The sequence below is a fragment of the Psammomys obesus genome, unplaced genomic scaffold (genome assembly GCF_907164565.1).
Source record: "Psammomys obesus unplaced genomic scaffold, mPsaObe1.curated_primary_1811, whole genome shotgun sequence".
Lineage (NCBI taxonomy): Eukaryota > Metazoa > Chordata > Mammalia > Rodentia > Muridae > Psammomys > Psammomys obesus.
Genome location: NW_026590405.1, coordinates 7010227 through 7027759, shown reverse-complemented (window position 1 = coordinate 7027759; position 17533 = coordinate 7010227). Strand labels below are relative to the sequence as shown.

The following is a 17533-nucleotide window of genomic DNA, read 5'->3' as shown; positions in this document are numbered from 1 at the left end:
AGGGGTTGTCTTTTGCGAAGCCAAGTGAAGTGACCAATAAATACTTTAATCACGACTAAAAATGTAAAACCTATACTACGCGACTCACTCCGTGTCTCCACCCACTTTCATGAAAACCTAGTTGGGGGTCCCCATGGCGAAAGTGGGAAGGTACAGAAAGAAGGGCGAGCCAGAGGCCTCACCCCCAAACACAAACTCCAGACACAAACAAGCACAACCTGACCCTGTGACTCCAGGATGCCCTAAATGCCCTTTCCTTTCCCCACCTCGTCAGCCCTCCTCCGTGAGGGTGGGGCTGTGTATGCCCGAGCAGAAAAGGCTTAGTTCGGGGGCTACCGAGGGCGGAAGGGGCTGCGGGACGGAGCGAGCCGGCGATGGTGCCACCTCCGCCCTCTCTAGAATATTTACAAGTCCGCAGCGATAAGGTTAGACAGTGTGGTGGGGGAACCCGGGGCCACCTTAGAACTAAGCTCCTCTGCTGCCGGCCGCTCAGTGCGCTCCTCCGCCCCCACTGAAATCCATCTCCACCTTGTGCACGCTGGGAGGGGACCACACGCGCCTCTGGGACGCGGGCGTGGCCGAACTCGCCTCGTCGCCACTGCCCCCGCCCACTCTGGAAGACTCCCTCTTGGGCTGCAGCGCTGGCCCGGCCGAGGCCCCGGGGCCGGGTCCCGGCCCGGGTCCCGGTCCCGACCCCGCGCTGCCCGCGCCCATCCGGTGGCGGCGCTCACAGTGTCCGCGATGGCGCATGAAGCTGTCCCGCCACATGAACTTCTTGGCGCAGACACTACACTCGTAGGGCTTGAGGCCCGTGTGTGTCTTCATGTGCTCGGTCAGGTGGTGCTTCATCTTGAACTTCTTGTTGCACACGGGGCAGTCAAACGGCCGCAGGTTGAGGTGCATGTTCACGTGCCGGTCCCGCATGCTCTTATGAGAGAACGCCTTCCCACAGTGGCACAGGAAGATCTTGCTCCCCTCGCCGCCGCCCGTCCCCCCGGGGGCCCCGCCAGAGCCGCTCGCCGCGCCCAGCCCCAGGGCGGAGGCGGCCCCCAGGGCCACCGCCCCGTGCTCGGCTGTGTTCCCCGGCGTCTGGCCTGCGGCCTGTGAAGAGGAGGATGGGAAGACCAACAAGGGGTTGCCCGGCACCTCCAAGGGAAGGAGCGGTCGCGGAGGGTGGGCGCTGGCATAGGAGGAAGGGGTGGGGCCGCCTGAGTCCTCAAGCCCCGGCCCGGCGCCCCCGCCCTCATAGGCGCCGAAGTCATTGGAGGATTCGCAGAAGTTGACCTGCTCCTCCCCCTTGTCTGCGGGCTCCGTCAGGGTCCGCACGTCGCTGATGCTGAGCGTGGGCTCGGGGTCTCCCCCGGCAGGAACCCCGGCGCCAACCCCCAGCTCCTCATCCTCGTCGTCCTCACAGGTCAGCACCAGATCCTCCTCCTCCTCCTCGTCCTCTAGCTCTGGGTCCTGGTGAGCGAGCGACGCGGGCGCGGGGCCGCTTCGGCCTCGCTTCACGTAGAGCCAGGGCTTCTGCGGCACCACGCCGGCGGGCAGGCAGTTGTGCCTGCGGAGCCCGGCGGCCGCGGGCCCCCTCCCGTCCCCGCCGTCGTCACACAGCTCGTCGGCCTCCAGCAGCAGCTTTCCGGAGGTGGCGCCCGCACTGCCGACCCCGGGCGCTGGGAACGCCGGGCCACCCTCTCGTCGGCCCCCGCTGCCCGCCGCTGACGCCACGAAGGCGTCCTGGGAGGGCGAGGAGAAGTCCGCGGACTCCCGCGGGCTGAAGTAGTTGCTACTGCTGGGCGACTGGTTCTCACTGGCCCGGCTGGAGGTGTGGGAGCGGCCGGAGCCCGCGCTGGCGGGGGCCGCGGGGGCCCCGCTCCCCGGCGGGACGCCGGGCCCCGGGACGGAGGGGGCGGCGGCGGCAGCGCCAGCGGCGGCCGCGGCCGAGGATCGGCCCTCCCGAAGGAGCTCGGTGCACTTGTCCACGATGTGCCACATCTGGAGGACTGACCCCACCGTGAGGAAGTTGACGATGTCGGCGGCGGCCATGCTGAGGCGACCCGTGTAGGCCGAGGCCAGGACGGTCTCAAAAGCACCTGGGTCCATGACGCTGGGCAGCGAGATGGACGTCATGCCCTTGAGGAGCACCTGGTCGTGGAAGTACGGGGAGGAGGCGGCCAGGACGGCCCTGTGGGCGCGGAACTCGCGTCCCTGCACGCGGATGGACACGTCGCAGAGCTGGCCCTGGAGCCGCTGCTGGTTGAGGGACTCCAGGAGGGCGCTGGTCACCTCGGGGAAGGACACGTGGACCACCGCCGCGGCTGGCAGGGGCAGGGGCGGCGGAGCCAGCGACAGGGGCAGCGGGAGGGCGGCCCCGCCGGGCGACAGAGCCGGCTCCATGTTGCGAGAGGAGATACCCCCCCAGCCACAGGATCGGAGGAGGGGAGGGCGGCCGGGGGGGTCTCTGGGGAGGAAAAAGGAGAAGGACAGCATTCATTCTGAGAAGAGCCGGCCACCAGCGCTCGGAAACGACCTGTCGGCCTTACTAGTAACCCGCGTGACACGGGCACAGACGCGGCAGCCGAGGCGGGAAGGTATCGAACCCGGCCGCGGGCGAGCGAAGCCAAGTAGCCAAGTTGAGCTCTCTTCCCAGGGCAGGGAATAAAGCACCCCCGGGGGGCGGGCGTCTGCTCGGGCCCCGCCCCCTGACCCCCCGGCTCCCCGCCGGCCCCGCCCCCTGGGGACCCTCCCGGGCCCCGCCTCCTGGATCCCCGACCCCGCCTCGCGCTTGCCCCCGCCCTCCGATCCCCGCCCCCCCACTCCGCCCCGAGCGCGCCCTCGGCTATTCCGCGGCCCGAAGGGGCCCCCAGCCCCGCGCGCCCCCGCTTACCTGGCCGCGCGCCCCCGGGCCCCCCCTCACTCGGCGACCAGAGCCGCAGCTTCAGCCCCTCCCGCCGCCATCTTGTGCCGACTCCCTCCGCCCTCCGCCTCCACTCCGCCTCCTGGCACTGCGACCTTAAAGGCGCAGACCAGCACCCCTCCCGTGCCGCTGGGCAAAACTCGGCCGACACCACCTTTTCTCCTTTAAAGGGCTGACGCTTCATTCTGCCTTAAAGGTACCAGGTCCCCTCTGCAGCCGGGGACTCAGGACTGGATTCGGCCGAAGCCTGCGTTCCCCTTTAATCCCACAGCCTACCTTTTCCCATTGACAACCAACACTGGCTTCCGCTCCTCAGGCTCCACCCCGAGCTGGGGACAGCAGCTTGCGCACAGGAGCGACAGCCCTTTTCTCAGCATCTGATACCAGTGAAGCCCCACCTCCTTCCTCCGGGCCTGGATTGGCCGAATAACCTGGAGTCAGGCCCTGATTGGCCTTCTCACTCAGACCGCTCAAAACGAGAAAGGAAAGCAGACTGTGAACTCCAGTGCGGCGCTCCAGTGCCTAGGGGAAGGCTCGAGATGAGGCCGCCCTAAGAAGGGGTGAGGGCCAGCTTACAATGGGCAGACTAGCCCTGACGTAGGTGACAGCTGTCACAGCAGAAAGACAAGGTAAAGGAGAGAATACAATAAAAAAAATTCATTTTATTAATGTGTCTGTGTAAAACTTAAACATCTTATTATACCACCAAAAACGGGAGGAGCTCAAGTTCATCTTGCCCTGTCTCTCACCATCCTCCGACAGCTATCCAAAGCATTCTGGAGGCAGGGGGAGTGGGCTGCTAATCAGAGTCCGAGAGCACGATGATCTCCTCAGGGTCGCACTGTGTGGCCACGCTCGTCTGCAAGAACGGCAGAGAAGAGCAGTCAGAGGTGAAAAGCTAGGAGGGAGCCAGAGGTGGTGGTGCGAGCCTTCATTTAGTCCCAGCCCTCAGGACGCAGAGGCAGGCTAACCTCTGATGACACAGAGTTCCAGGACAGCCACCACTACACAGACAAACCCTGCCTCAAAAACCAAAACAAAACAGGATGGAAGGCTGGAAAAGGACAACAGCTACCAAGAACACTGGCTTTGCAGACAAGCTTTCTGCAACCCAGTTCTGGAGGATCAGATGCTCTCTTCTGGCTTCCACGAGCACTGGGCACAAATGTGGTACACAGACATACATGCAGACTAAACAACTATTTACATAAAATAAATCATGTTTGTTGTTGTTGTTGCTGCTGTTTTTTTAGTCTAGGTTTTTCTTTTTCTTTTTTTGAGACAGAGTCTCACTATGTAACCTTGACTGTTCAGGAATTCATAGTGTAGACCAGACAGTGGCCTCAAAGTTAGAGAGATCTGCCTACCTCTGCCTCCTGGGTGCTAGGATTAAAGGCATAAGCCATTATGCTGGGCAAAATAAATGTAAATAACACACACACACACACACCCCGTAGCCAGTGTTTGCTACTTTGCGGGTTCTTCTTTTTCCCTCCCTTTATCCTCCAGGTTTCACCCCTATCACTAGATAGGAGAAAAAGGATAGAGGGGAGAGACTGACAGACAGACAGACAGACAGACAGGGCGATCCCTGAATCTAGTTTCTTCTTTAAGCACAGCTACTAAAAAACTGCAACCAGCCCCCCAAATGACTGCCAAACACCAAGCACGCCTCTAAGGGCTCCAGGATTCATAATTCCCTCCAAAATACACAAGCGTAGAAACTGTCTGCAACTGGTAGAACTGGTAAAACCATGCCTATGCTAGGGCACAAAGCAACCACAGTCAGCTGCTTCAGCCAGTCCAAAGCAGCCCCATATCCCCAAACCTGGGATTAAAATGAAAGCATGCTTAAAATATTTCTGCTGTTGGGTTTGTTTGTTTGTTTGGTTTGGTTTTTCTGTAGCCCTGACTGTCTTGGAACTCACTTTGTAGACCAGGCCTTGAACTCATAGAGATACACCTGCCTCTGACTCCTGGGATTAAAGATGGGCACTACCACTGCCCCACTCTGTGTTTTTAAAATCCCTACCACAAATATACACATACAAACACACACACAAGCCCCAGGATGAGGAAAACAAATGCAGTAGATACTGTATCCCAGAGAGTGAAAGGATAACAGGAATGAACTGTCAGGAGAAACAGAGCAGCCCCCAACTTACCTTATAAATACAAGGCCGGGGGGACGGAGGTTGGGGAATTTGAGATGTCAGGGATGGAGGATTGCAGAAGGAGCTGGTCACCAGGCCATGGCTGGGAGAGTCCACTCTTGTGGAGGAATCAGCAACAGGAGCCACACAGGCCAAGGGGGAAAACAGAGAAGATGGGGTGCTTGTCTTCCTCCCGCTCTCCAGCTGGGCCAGCACCCTTGCCACGGAGCTAAGGGCAGAAGAGAACTGAACGGACAGGAAGGGTCTGACGCTGCACCCGGCACCTCCCGGAAGACTAGGACCCAGGCCTCCTTGCCTCCCTTCTTCCTCCACCTGTCCTTACCTGTTTTCTAATGGTCCAGACCCCAGCTGCCTCTTTTCCTTCCGAGATCGCTTGCAGGGGGGACTGGTATCTCGCCACATGTGAGAAGACACATGTCCATTGAAGGGTGTGGAGGTAACCACAGCTGCCCCGTTTTCTAAGATGGTGAGAGACTCTTCTGACTGACTCCTGGAAGAGGAGATGAGCCTCTCCTCGGGGGAAGAGGAGGTATCCTCTTGCAAGGCTTGACTCTCTAGCTCAGAAAGCTGGGATCCAGGACTCTGCTCCTCCAGCAGTGGCAGCTGATCCCCGCTGCTTTCGGCATCTATGCTGGGAGGCTCCGGGGACTCCCCCAGCAGGGACGCTGGTGTCCCTGTCAGTCCTCTGTTTTGCTGTTCCCCTGGAGACCTAGGCTCACTTAAGGTTTCTGAGTTCCTTCTAGTGGAGAAGTCTGGTGGGGACATAGGACTCTTATCTCCTTCGTTTTCTGGAAAAGAAAAGAGGAGAGGCAGGGCATGAGGAATGGGGCAGAGGGCTGTGCTTAGGAGCTAGGAGGAAGGAAAGGCTCAACATGAACTGCAGAACGAACACCACAGGGGCACTCTGCTTTTGCAATTACCTCCTTCTTCCTCTTCTTCCTCGTCACCCTCCTGATCTTCCTGCAACTGTTCTAGATCCTCGTCTTCATCTTCAGTGGCTTCTTCCTCCTCCTCTTCTTCCTCTTCCTCTTCCTCCTCCTCCTCCTCACTTTCCTCATCTTCTTCATCATCATCAGTCTCATCTTTGGAGGTAGTATGGCACTCCTTAGATGCCACTCCACTAGGACCCTGGGGAAGGGGGGAAGGAGTCTCCCTTAAGGAATCCCTTGCCCCAGAGCTTTTGGTAGGACTCAAACCCAGGACCTCACTAATGCTGGGCAGGCAGGCCACCAGTGAATCCCGCTCCTGAGGAGTCACCCTGGAATCCTGGCGGCCTGTGCAGGGTGAAGACAAGCTCTGACAGGTGCTCACCCTCGCCTACCTCACCAGAATCCAAGGAGGCTTTGGGGGAACCCAAAGAATGGGAAGATTTGCCTAGAAGCCGTGCTCTCCTCTTCTGTCTCTCGCCCTCCTCACTCCTGTCTTGCATCATTGCATACTTGGAGATGACTTCATCCAGCCGGCTCATGGCCAAGCTCCGATTTTCCCGAAGGCGGCGGGCCAATATGGGATCAGACAGGGCAGGGTCAACGCCTGAGTGGGAAAACAGGTCAGAGCACTCAGCCCCGATCCTAGGCTTTAGAGATGCCTCCATCCAACCTAAAGGACCCCTGGTAGGCATCCCAACAGCTTCCTACCTGGCCTATAGTCATCCGTGAGGTGGCAGCCAAAGTTGTAAATGAGATCAAGGTGGCGCCGCTCCTGCAACCTGACGCCCACATCCCGGAAGGCATCCTGAGCCATGAGCTGCAGCTGCTGTCGGGGAAGGCCCAAACTGTGCCGGGTCGCTGCCTTCTCCACCGCCTTCAGCACATCTCCATAGTCAGGGAAGGTGTCAGGCCCCGGCTTGTTGATGAGCCGCTCAATGCGCCTGTTGACCTCTGGGTATCGGGTGCCCCGGTAGGGGATCCGCTGCTCTATGACCCGGCCGGTCAGTGAAGAGCAGTCCTTCAGCTCACACAGCCGCCCGAAGAGGCGGATCAGTTTCCGCTTCAGACGTGCCTCCTGCAAATACGAGGAGTCCGGGTCATCCAGCTCTGACAGATCCAATTCCTTCTCCTGCAGCCGCCGGATCTCTGCTACGTACAGTGCCAGCAGCTGCTCCAAGTGCTGGATCTGCCTCCGGGAACCTCGAGTCCTTGAGGCCTCAGGGGCAGTGGCTTCGGCATTTGTGAGGTCAGAGGGAGCATCGCCGGATGGGTTATCACCAGACGGTTCACTGGGCGTTGAGGCTGCGGGAGCCAAGTTCAACTTTTTCTTGGTTGAATGCGCTTTAAGAACAGTGCAGAGCTCATTAATGTACACATAGAGCTTAGCTGGCCGGTTCCGAGAGCGAGACAGAACCCTGGAGAGTATGTTGCAGAACTCTGCAGAGGCCAGAAATAAAGACTGGGATCGCTGCTGCAGTTTGAGGAGGAACGGAACCACCTCAGGGTGGTCCGATGTCTGAATCTTACACAGTTCAAGGAACTGGAGGGTTCAGGAAAACGAAGGGGAGAAAAAAGCAAGGGAGGAGATAAAAAAAAAAAGATGGAATTAGTGGGGAAGTCAGAACAAAACCAGCCAATCAACCACCCCTTTCCCAGGGATCCGTCCATCACCTCCTCATAGGGGCTCACATCTTTAATCCCAGCTGTCAGGAGACAGAGAGAGCTGAAGCTCTTGAGTTCAAGGCCAGCCTCATCTAGACAGTTCCAGGAAGCCAGGGCCATAGGCGAGACGCTGCCTCAAAAACTAAAAGGGAGCCGTCCCTAAGGCTTACCTCTTCAAACAACTTTTCATTTTCCAACTTGTAGCATTTCCTGCTACCGGAGTTACTGCTCCCTCCATCCCCAAGTGGCTCGGAGGGACCAGAGGCTTCTGGCGCTGGTGAGGCTGGATTGGACGGTGGGTGAGAGGGGCCTGGCTGAGCAGCTGCTTCATCCTCATCGTCATCATCAAGCACAATGATGCTGTCAGTGGTGGCCATGGGGGATCAAATCCCCCTGAAGGAGGAAGGATTGGAAAGGTCAGAATTCTGGAAGGAGAATGGGGCCTCTGGTAGAGAGCCTCCGGCAGAGCCCCACCCCATCAGGTACCTAGGGGTTCAGAATACCTTAGCCCTTTCCTAACTGTCCAGCAACTGTCGGTTTCAGCTGAGCATCTTAAATCCTCACCCTCAACTCCAGCCCCGCCCCCTGCCCCCACCCCGTCAATTTCCTGTCTTTCAGTTCTGTTTTCCCCACTCCTAACCAGCTGATAAGTTTTCTCTTTACTCCCAAATCCATGGCTCAACGCTGCCCTTCCGAGTTTTCCTGACTCTCCTGGGTACAGAACCCAACACCCTGTCGCTGCCAACTCGTGTGTTTGGCCACCTTTACCTTTAGCCCTCAAACAGGACAGCTCCGAGTTATTCCTAACTGCAACTCTCAGACCCCGAAATAAATGGCTTTTTGGCTCCACAGTCCGCTCTCCTCCCCGCTCCTACAATCATCTCCACGTTCCATCTTCCGTTGGGTTTCCTCAAACCGGAACTTTAGGCTGGAGATTTTTTTCACCTCGAGTCCCCTCCCTCTCACCGCACCCTGGTTTCCCCCATCCTCTGTGACTCGTAACCGACAGCGAGCCCGCCTCCCGGCACTCCGAAAGCCTGGGCTCCGAGCCCCAGGTGGGGCCTGTCTCCTGTCTCAGCTTCCCGCCAAGTAACCCCTCCCCCAGTTCAGCCCTAGGCCGCCTCACTCCCCTTCGGGGCTAGAAAGGTACCACACAGCTTGGCACTCAGACTCGGCACCCAAGGCCCCGCCGATCCTTCACGCTGCCACTCCTGCGCCGCCGCCCCCGCTCCGCGCACGGCCCGACCCCTACCTCAAAAACGGTCTCTCGAGGTTCCCCTGACGGCGAATCACAAAACCTCGCATAGTTTCCTCCGCCTTCCTTTCCCCCACCCCCACCGCAGGCCCTACTACGGACCGGAAGCCGCCGAGTTTCCGCCTGAGGCTCCCGAGGGCGGCCATGTTGCTGTACGGAACCCAGTAACCCCCGCAGCCGGAAGTCGCGAGTGGCACGCCCACCTAGGCCGCCGTTCCCAGTGGTCTGACGCTCAGGGGGCGGGGCTTAGGGCCCCACGGGGCGCGCCATGGTGCCGTACGGCAGCCGCCCGCTCAGCGCTCCTGCGGGAAGGAGTGGAGGGAGCTCTTTGCACCCGGTGCTTTGCCCAAGCCACTCCGACCAATCAGAAACTTCCTGCCGCGGACCGCCCACATACTCACGCCTTCTGGTGGAGAGGGTGGGGAAGACGGACCCTCCTCTCCAAGGAGGGGGTCCAGGGAGCCTGTTTATGTATGGCTGTGCAAGGCTCCAGGGAACGGAATAAAAGATTTTCTTTTCTTTTCCTGTCCTGGGTTGGTGTCAGCCTGGCACTCCCTGCTTTCCTCTCCGGGCCCCGAGTTCCAACGCCTGGTTGCCTGCGCTTGCCCTTCCCTTGCGGAGGCTGCGCGCACCTCGAGGCCCTCCAGCCCCCGGGCCTGTAGGTTCGGGTGCACACACACATACATACAAATGAGCACAGCATGCTGCACAGGTGAGGTATTGTTGTTATTGCTGTCGGTGACCCGCTGCTCGCCCCGCACCACAGACGTGATGACCGAGCCAGCTGGGGGCGACTGTGGCCCTCTGTTTCTCCGAGGGTCGTCCTCAGCAGAAGACCGTGCTGCCCGGCGGGGTTTGCAGGGGATGAGGCGGGGCGCGGGATAACCTGGCGCACGCTCGAGGAGCAGCCGTGCAAGCTGCCGCTGGGAGCGCTGGGAAATGAGGCTCTCCAATGCCCCTCGCGTGTATACTCCTCCGGGAGAGCTGCAGAGAAAAGAGGTGGGAAGGACTTGAGAGGCCCGCGGGGCCCAGTGTGGGGCGTGTGTGCTGATGAGGAAGCCTGGTTGGTGGACACGCTCCCGCGCCGAGATGGCACCTCTGTATCCGTCCTCATTCTTCAGGTGGTGGGCATCTTGCCAATTTGCGGGACCGAGAAAAAGCCGGGTGGTTCTAGGAGGACCCGAACCTCAGTCACTTTAAAGAAACCCACCTCGCTTCCCGTCCGGTCTTCCAGGCTTAATGGCATTTAAGTTGAGAAATGGAAAAGCTCTCCAGTGGTTAACGGGACTCTAGGAATAATGAATTTGATTTCCAGATCCTTGGGTTTCTCAAAATGAGTTTCCCTGAGTGGACGCCTGAAATTAAGGTTCCCCACCTTTTCACAAGTATGTATCTGTTTTCTGCCCTATTCGTGTGCCGGTGCACACGTTGAATGCAGGTGCCTGAGGCGAGGAGCACTCAGACTTTAAGAGCACCGTTTGCTCTTGCGGGTTCAATTTCCAGCACCCAGGTAGTGCGACTCACAGCCATCTGTAACCCCAGTTGCAGGGAATCCACTCGCCATGCATGCAGGCAAACCGCCCATACACAGAAAGTAAAATAAATGTATTTTTTAATTAATCGTTATAAAAACTGACAGCGAGTTCGAGGCTGGCCCCAGCACAGAAGCCGCGGCTATCTTCAAGATTTAAGGGGTATAAGGATTCCCTCCGGAATAAGGGAGGGGGTCATGATGTACCCCACCCACCTTTTAAGGAGCTATTGGCATTTAATCGTTGTTGGGGGAGTTATTTTCTGAGTGGGGAGCTCCAGTAAATAACCCCCCCACTTATGCTCATGGAAGTGACCCCAATTAAACAAACTCTCACAAAACAAAAAGGGAAGTAGCATCGACTTGGGAAGAAAAGCTCCCATGGGGGTGAGAGGGGGATGTAAGAGAAAATTGGAGGTGAAAAAGACCAGAACACATTGTATATGATGAATAAAAATAGCCGGGCATGGTGGCACACGCCTTTAATCCCAACAATCCGGAGGCAGAGGCAGGCTGATCTCTGTGAGTTCAAAGCCAGCCTGGTCTACAGAGGGAGTTCCAGGACAGCCAGAGCTGTTACACAGAGAAACCTTGTCTTGAAAAACAAAATAACAAACAAACAAAAAAACGTAAGTTTTCCCCTGTTTGATCAATTCACCTCTCGAAATAATTGGAACTACTCAGAAGAGCTTTATGGTGTGTGGGCCACCTGTGTGCCTGATGCCCGTGAAGACCGGAAGAGGATGAGTAGCCCCTGAGGGAACAGAGACATGAGTATCTGGGGTAGGAATGCCCTGAGCTGGAGCAGGCTGGGGAGTATGGGGGGAGTTGAGAGGGCCCAGGGGTGCTAGTGTGGGGGCTTTGAAATGTAGAGCGGGCACTTGGGAATAGAGAAGGTAGAAGCCTGGGCTTCTGGCAGGCACATGTCAGTGGATAGCCACATGGCCCTTCTTCAGAAGCAAAGGAAATACATCCCTTTTGCAAACAGAAACCTTTTTTTAATAAGTTCCTGAGGAATTCTGGCTTTTATCTAACTGCCAGAAACCCTCCAGTTTGAGGTGGGCCGAGACTTACCAGTCCTGGACATACACTCTGCCTGAGACCTAACATGTCCCAGCCATTTCATCCCTGGATAGATACTTGAAGAAACCCAAGTGAGACACCACAGAGACACTGGCACATCCATGTTGATAGCAGAATGGAAGCAGCCCACATGCCCACCAACACACAAAGAAAATGTGGTGCATATACACAGTGGAGTCTTACTCTGCTGGGAAGAAAACTTAATTTATGAGCTGGAGAGATGCCTCAGCGGTTTAAGAGTGCTCTTTTTTACGCCTCTCTTTTAAACGCCTCAGCGGTTTAAGTCTCCCCTTCCAGACGGTCCTGAGTTCAATTCCCAGCAACCACATGGTGGCTCACAACCATCTGTACTGGAATCTGATACCCTCTATGGCAGGCAGGTGTACATTTGGATAGAGCACTCATCTACATAATAAATCTTTTTTAAAAAAACTTAATTCACGACAGGAAATAGCAGGAAACAAAGTATCAGGAAAACAAAGGAAATGGAAATTGCTCTTAAACAAAATTATATTAAAAAAGGGGAGGAAGCTGTCTAGAGGGTGAATCAAGAGAGAGTAATGGAGCTGGGTGTGGTGGGGCACGCCTTTAGTCCCAGCACTCAGGGAGGCAGAGGCAGGTGGATCCCTGTGAGTTCAAAGTCTGCCTGATGTACAGAGTTCCAAGACACCCAGGGCTACACAGAGAAAACCTGTTTCAAAAAGACAGAGGTGGAGGGAATGTAGGTGATAGTGACAGCAAGAAACACTGTTTAGGGCGAGTAAGGGGACCACCAAGGAAGGGAGGCAGAGTGACAATGGAGGCAGGAAGAAATCATGATATATACGACAATGTCACAATGGGCCAACCTCACCTGTACACTGGGGAGGGGTATCCTGGAGGAATTGGAGGGGAAGTTTGGGGAATGAATATAATCAAAATACATTGTATGTACATATGATGTTAAAATGTGTGTGTGTGTGTGTTGCAACGACCAGAGGTTGGTTCCCAGCACCCACTTGAGGTGATTCACGGCCTCTTGTAACCCAGCCCCAGGGTATCCGACAACCCTGTAGCTTTTGTGCGTGCACCTGAACTCAAGCGCACACACCCACACACAGGCACACACATAACTGTAAACAGAGCAATTTTAGACTCCTGGCCTGACCCATCTCTTCCACCCCGATCTCTCCGAAGCCTCCGTTCTCACCTCTGAGGTGGCGTCTACAGGGAGACCCTCACAGCTCCAGCGCCGCCTCCTCCTGGGGCGTCCTCAGAAGCCAGTCCCGAAACTTGGCCCATGGCAGGGGCCACAGCAGTTTGTAAGCAGCCTCCAACATCAGCACTGTCAGGAAGAGGACCAAGAAGGTGAGGAAGATCTTGTCCAAAGCGCGCCGCAGGGGCCCCCGAGGAGGAGTGGGCCCTTGGGCGAAGGCTAGGAACACATCGCTCTCCTCCCCGCCGCCCTCGTCCTCCGCCATCCTCTCGCGCGGCCAGACGGCTGGCTGGCTCACGGCGGAGCTGAAGGCCTGGCTCAGCACCGCCAGGATTACAGGGTGAGGCGGTGATGATCCTGCACCTGCCGGCCTTGACCCTAATTCAAGAGCCCAGGGAGAGAGGACAGAAAGGCTTTGGGGGGGGGGGGGGGGTTTTTTTTTTTTTTTTTTAAGTCTTAGGACTGTGAGTGTTCTCTCATCAACTTCACCTGGATTCCGGGGGTCTAGCTCAGCGTGCCAGGCTTGCACTAAAGGCACGTTACCTGATGAGCTGTCTCACTGGCCCAGGACAATCGTTTAATCGCCCAGCCTGAGGTGACAGGTCAGGCTATATGATCACTAAATCCTACTTAGCTTTACCATATGTGTCTCTGCTTTGGCAACAGATGTCCTGTTCCAGACACTTATATTGAAAAGGACAGGCAGGCATCCCTGGCTTCAAGGCCACCCCCACACACACAGCTTTTTTAATATAATTTTGCTTAAGAGCGATTTCCATTTCCTTTGTTTTCCTGATACTTTGTTTCCTGCTATTTCCTGTCATGAATTAAGCTTTTTTAAAAAAGCTTTATTTATTATGTAGATGAGTGCTCTATCCAAATGTACACCTGCCTGCCATAGAGGGTATCAGATTCCAGTACAGGGTGAAGCCTTTCCTGACAGAGAAAAAAGCATCTGTAGTGACAGGTCAGGGTGGGTCGTCTCTCCTAACCCCCGGGGAAAGGGGAAGGGTGTCTCAGGTTCAAGCAGGCTAGGTTCAAGCTGTCAGGATTTCTGTGGGTGGTCCTCAGATGGGGAGACTAAAACCTAGCCAGGCTGAGTGGTGCATGCCTGAAATCGTTCCCTTCAGGGTGCTGAGGCAGGAGGATCAGGATCACTGAGAGTCTAAGGTGAGTCTAGATATATAGGTGAGACGTTGCCTCAAAACTAAATAAAGCAACTGAAAGAATCAGACTAACTTTGTAACCTATGTTTCTTTAATTGCCTTATAACTTATATTTTCAAGTTTTAGGCCCATGTTAATTAAAGCCTCTTAGTGCTTCTCCATAGAGCCGAGGAATGTAAAAGTTCCTGACATTAGCCATCTGTGAGGGCAGAGATAAGGAAGAGAACAAGCAGAGATCTCTACTAAATGGAGAGAAAAATCACCGGCCGGCGCCCTAGGCCAAATGGCCCCAATCCTTCTCCTGACCTTTGATCCAAATCCTGTAACCCTCACTCCTCAGAACAGACACGGGATGAATTAATCACTCTCCCACCTTTAACTGCAGCTATATCTCATATGGCAGGAAATTCCAAACTGACTTGAAGATCAAATATTCCCCAGATATTTACGACAGGGCTGACCGGACCTAAGGGTGCCCAGAACCAACCAATTATTTTAAAAGTTAAATACCTCATCCAATCATGAATTGCCAAGAAAAAAAAAAAAAAAACCCTAGAATTCCCCGAGTCTTGTCTTTTAAAAACCTAAGGTCTTTGTCTCCCGGGGCCACTCCTAGCTGACCAGCAGGGGTGACCCCATTGTGCAGTGGTCAAGAAGAGTCTCTTGCGATTTTGCATCGATGGATGATCAGTTTCCTGGGTTCTCTTCATACCTTCTTATATTTAGGCTCATGCTGGGCCTAACACAACAACAAACCGTCTGATGAAATACAATAAAAACCGTAAAAACAAACAAATTCCCTAACTCCTGGTCCTGCCATTTCAGGGGGCCAGTTTGAATTGGACAGCATACCTTGACCATGTTTGTAAGAAGAGCTGTGATTGGTCAGATGGTGACTGTTGCCTGTTAGGCAACCAAAGGAGGGAAGTTTATGATGGATTCTAAATAGACATGTGTGGAGCTTGTCCTCGGGGCACATGAGTCCAGCTGGTGAGGGGGCCCTCTGGCATCAGGAGGATGGCCACCAGAGACCCCAAGGGCTTTAAGCATTAAAGGGCTCATTGTTTTGTTTTGTTTTTGAGACAGGGTTACTCTGTGTAGCCTTGACTATCCTGGACCAGCTTTGTAGACCAGGCTGGCCTCGAACTCACAGACATCCACCTGCCTCTGCCTTCCAAGTGCCAGGATTAAAGATGCAAGCCACTGAGCCCAACCAGGGCTCCTTGTTTTACTCTCATGCCCAATTCTGGGAAAGCAGGGTAGGCCTGTGGCAGGATAGAAGGGAGAGTTATGGGGACGTGGGAAAGGAAAGGTGCCTGTGCCCAAGGCTCATCAGAGCCTCTCAGCTAAGCAAGGTTTCCAGCACAATTAACAACTCATAAGGCCTTCCTTTCTCCGGAATCTCATGACACCTCCGTGCAGTACTGGTAGGCTCTGGCTTGCTTCGTCATGTTACAACCAACCCGGGACGCCTTAAGGCACCCTGTAATCTCACTTGTTAAATCGAGGGCAAGTGCCCCAGAGTGGTGGGCTATAACTGGCCTTTGCCACTTTGTGGGTTCTTCTTTTTCCTACCCTTTATTCTTCCCTTTCACCCCCCTGTCACTAGATAAGAGAGGAACAAGGATAGCGTGGAGAAAGGAATGAGGAAAATCCCTGAATCTAATGTCTTTCCTTTAGTTTCTTTTTTGAGCACAGCTACTGACAAACTGCAAACAACCTCTGGAAAGTGTCGTCAACCCCCAAACCTCAACCCTTGAGAGCCCTAGCATTTATGTACCCTCTGAAAAGTCCCAAGAATTTCAAAGGTCACACAGTCCCGGAAACTGTCTGCAGCTGGCAAAACCACGCCTCTGCCAGAGCGAGGCAAATCACAGTCAGCTACTGCTGTCTGAAGCATCCCCACATCCCCACACCTGGAGTTAAAACAAAAACACATTCTTGTAACATTTCTGTGTTTTTTAAAGAAACCAAAATTCCAGAATTCTCACTACAGTGGGGCCCACCATTAAGCTGAACACTGGGGAGACAGAAGCAGGTGGATCTCTTTGAGTTCAAAGCCAGCCAGGGCTAGAGTGAAGAAAGAATAGAGACAGGTGCGTGGTGGAGAAACAGAGAAGTTTGCAAGCTTCACTGTAGGCTTTCTTGAAGTTGTAACAGTGTCCAACAGGGAGAAACAGGATGCAAGGGGGGGTGCGGTTGTTTGTCAGAGTCAGTGTGAGAAAGGAAAACTTAAGCATGTGGAAGAATCGAAACTTTAACCTAACTTTAAGGTCTGATTTCTCAATCTTACCTCCTTCCTCCTTTTCTCTCCTTCCTCTGTTTTTTGATTTTTAGAGGAAATAACAATTTTTTTCTCTCTAACCCAGGCTGGCCTTGAACACAACATGTAGCCCAGGCTTTGGGGTGTCTCTGTGACCTTCACAGTCTGCAGAGAGCCAACCCTTGGGAAGCAAGAAGGCAGTTCCACTTGACATGACTCCATAGCTGGAGTGGCTTATTCTAGGCATGTTTAAGCCCAGCACAATTTGCTGAAAACGGCTCTGTGATAATCAACCCCACGTCCGCAACAAATCGAACATGAATCTCCTCGAGGAACAAAGGAAGCTGGGTACAAGCACTGCAACTCTCTGTAAGGTCCATCAGGGTCTGTAAACAGAGAAAAGCATCTTTACAATAAGGGTCTGCGGCAGGGCCCAGTGCCAGAGTGTCTCTAGCCCCCCAGACAGCACAGAGGTCACCAAGCTGGAAAACGTGTCCACTGCAGCCTTCTGGGCAGGTAACGGGCGATGCCTCCCTTCCCCAGTGGGAACAGCCCCCGGGTGTTCCCATTGCAGCTTTCCCTAGTTCTCTGGGAGCGCGGAGGCCTCTGTGCCTCCCACACAGGCTGGTCTCAAATTCAGAGCAGTCTTGCTTCTGCCTCCCGAGCTCCGGGGTTTCTGGACTGTGTCCCGGATTTCAGTTTCTGGGACACCAGCTACGAATATTTTTAAAACAGTAGTTGTCCTGTGGTCTGATTCTTCATCCCGTAGGCATGTATTGAATTGTGTGGTTGTTTTCCAGGAAGCCCTGGTTTTAATCCTTTTCACTGCAAAACCCAGCTGTGGGCAGGTGCCCGCCTTTGAGCCCAGCACTGGAACTCACTCTGTAGACCGGGCTGGCCTTGAATGCAGAGATCTCTGCCTCCTGAGTGCTGGGAACCACCACAAAGGCGGTGTACACCACCACATCCTGCCCTTCACTTACTATTTTAAAATCAAACATTTAAAGATGGTCTCTGTCAGATCTGCCTCGTGTGCCTCTCTCCAAAAGGGCAGCCCCATGGACTAGGTCCAAGATTGAGTCTAAGCCCAGCTCAACCAGGGATGAAGGAGACAGTTAGATAAAAGCCAGCATTCCTCGGAAACTTGTGAAACTGCTTCTCACCCTCCACCCTCAGGCAGAAGGGACATCTAGGACTGTCCAGCATGAACCTGTGGCTGCATGTCAAAGCCCATGCTGGCCTGTGGGCTCCCTCTGTCCCCATTCACACAAGTGCTGCCGTGCATGTGGAAGCCGCTACCCTGCCCCTCGCCTCGGACCCCCAACCCTTTACTCCCCTACTCCTGTCATTGTCTCCCCCCC

General features: G+C 55.0%; 3 protein-coding genes across 4 annotated transcripts; all 3 read right to left on the bottom strand.

Annotated features, from left to right (window-relative positions):
• Window positions 1–25: 25 nt before the first annotated feature.
• Window positions 26–3395, bottom strand: Zbtb22 (zinc finger and BTB domain containing 22). The gene is made up of 2 exons (XM_055607100.1): window positions 2885–3395; window positions 26–2458 (listed from the first exon to the last, which is right to left on the bottom strand). Exon 2 carries the CDS (start codon window positions 2392–2394, stop codon window positions 490–492), a length of 1905 nt encoding a protein of 634 aa, XP_055463075.1. The 5' UTR covers window positions 2395–2458; window positions 2885–3395; the 3' UTR covers window positions 26–489.
• Window positions 3396–3556: 161 nt separating this feature from the next.
• Window positions 3557–9030, bottom strand: Daxx (death domain associated protein). 2 transcript variants are annotated; one of them, XM_055607097.1, is made up of 8 exons: window positions 8932–9030; window positions 7850–8072; window positions 6726–7557; window positions 6410–6621; window positions 6009–6216; window positions 5411–5876; window positions 5080–5296; window positions 3557–3773 (listed from the first exon to the last, which is right to left on the bottom strand). In XM_055607097.1, exons 2-8 carry the CDS (start codon window positions 8054–8056, stop codon window positions 3714–3716), a joined length of 2202 nt encoding a protein of 733 aa, XP_055463072.1. In that variant the 5' UTR covers window positions 8057–8072; window positions 8932–9030; the 3' UTR covers window positions 3557–3713. The 2 variants fall into 2 exon arrangements, with proteins under 2 accessions (XP_055463072.1, XP_055463074.1); XM_055607099.1 differs by lacking the exon at window positions 8932–9030 and adding an exon at window positions 8448–8620.
• A 3735-nt stretch (window positions 9031–12765) lies between these two features.
• Smim40 (small integral membrane protein 40) lies at window positions 12766–13008 on the bottom strand. The gene has a single exon (XM_055606959.1). The coding sequence runs from the start codon at window positions 13006–13008 to the stop codon at window positions 12766–12768; it is 243 nt and encodes an 80-aa protein (XP_055462934.1).
• Window positions 13009–17533: the final 4525 nt, after the last annotated feature.

Coding starts and splice junctions, on each gene's coding strand:
- Smim40 (XM_055606959.1), bottom strand. CDS start 13,008: ATGGCGGAGGACGAGGGCGGCGGGGAGGAGAGCGATGTGTTCCTAGCC.
- Zbtb22 (XM_055607100.1), bottom strand. CDS start 2,394: ATGGAGCCGGCTCTGTCGCCCGGCGGGGCCGCCCTCCCGCTGCCCCTG.
- Daxx (XM_055607097.1), bottom strand. CDS start 8,056: ATGGCCACCACTGACAGCATCATTGTGCTTGATGATGACGATGAGGAT. Junction 6,217..6,409: donor CCTCCTTGGATTCTGGTGAG/GTAGGCGAGGGT, acceptor CCCCTTCCCCAG/GGTCCTAGTGGAGTGGCATC. Junction 3,774..5,079: donor CCCGGCCTTGTATTTATAAG/GTAAGTTGGGGG, acceptor CCGTTCTTGCAG/ACGAGCGTGGCCACACAGTG.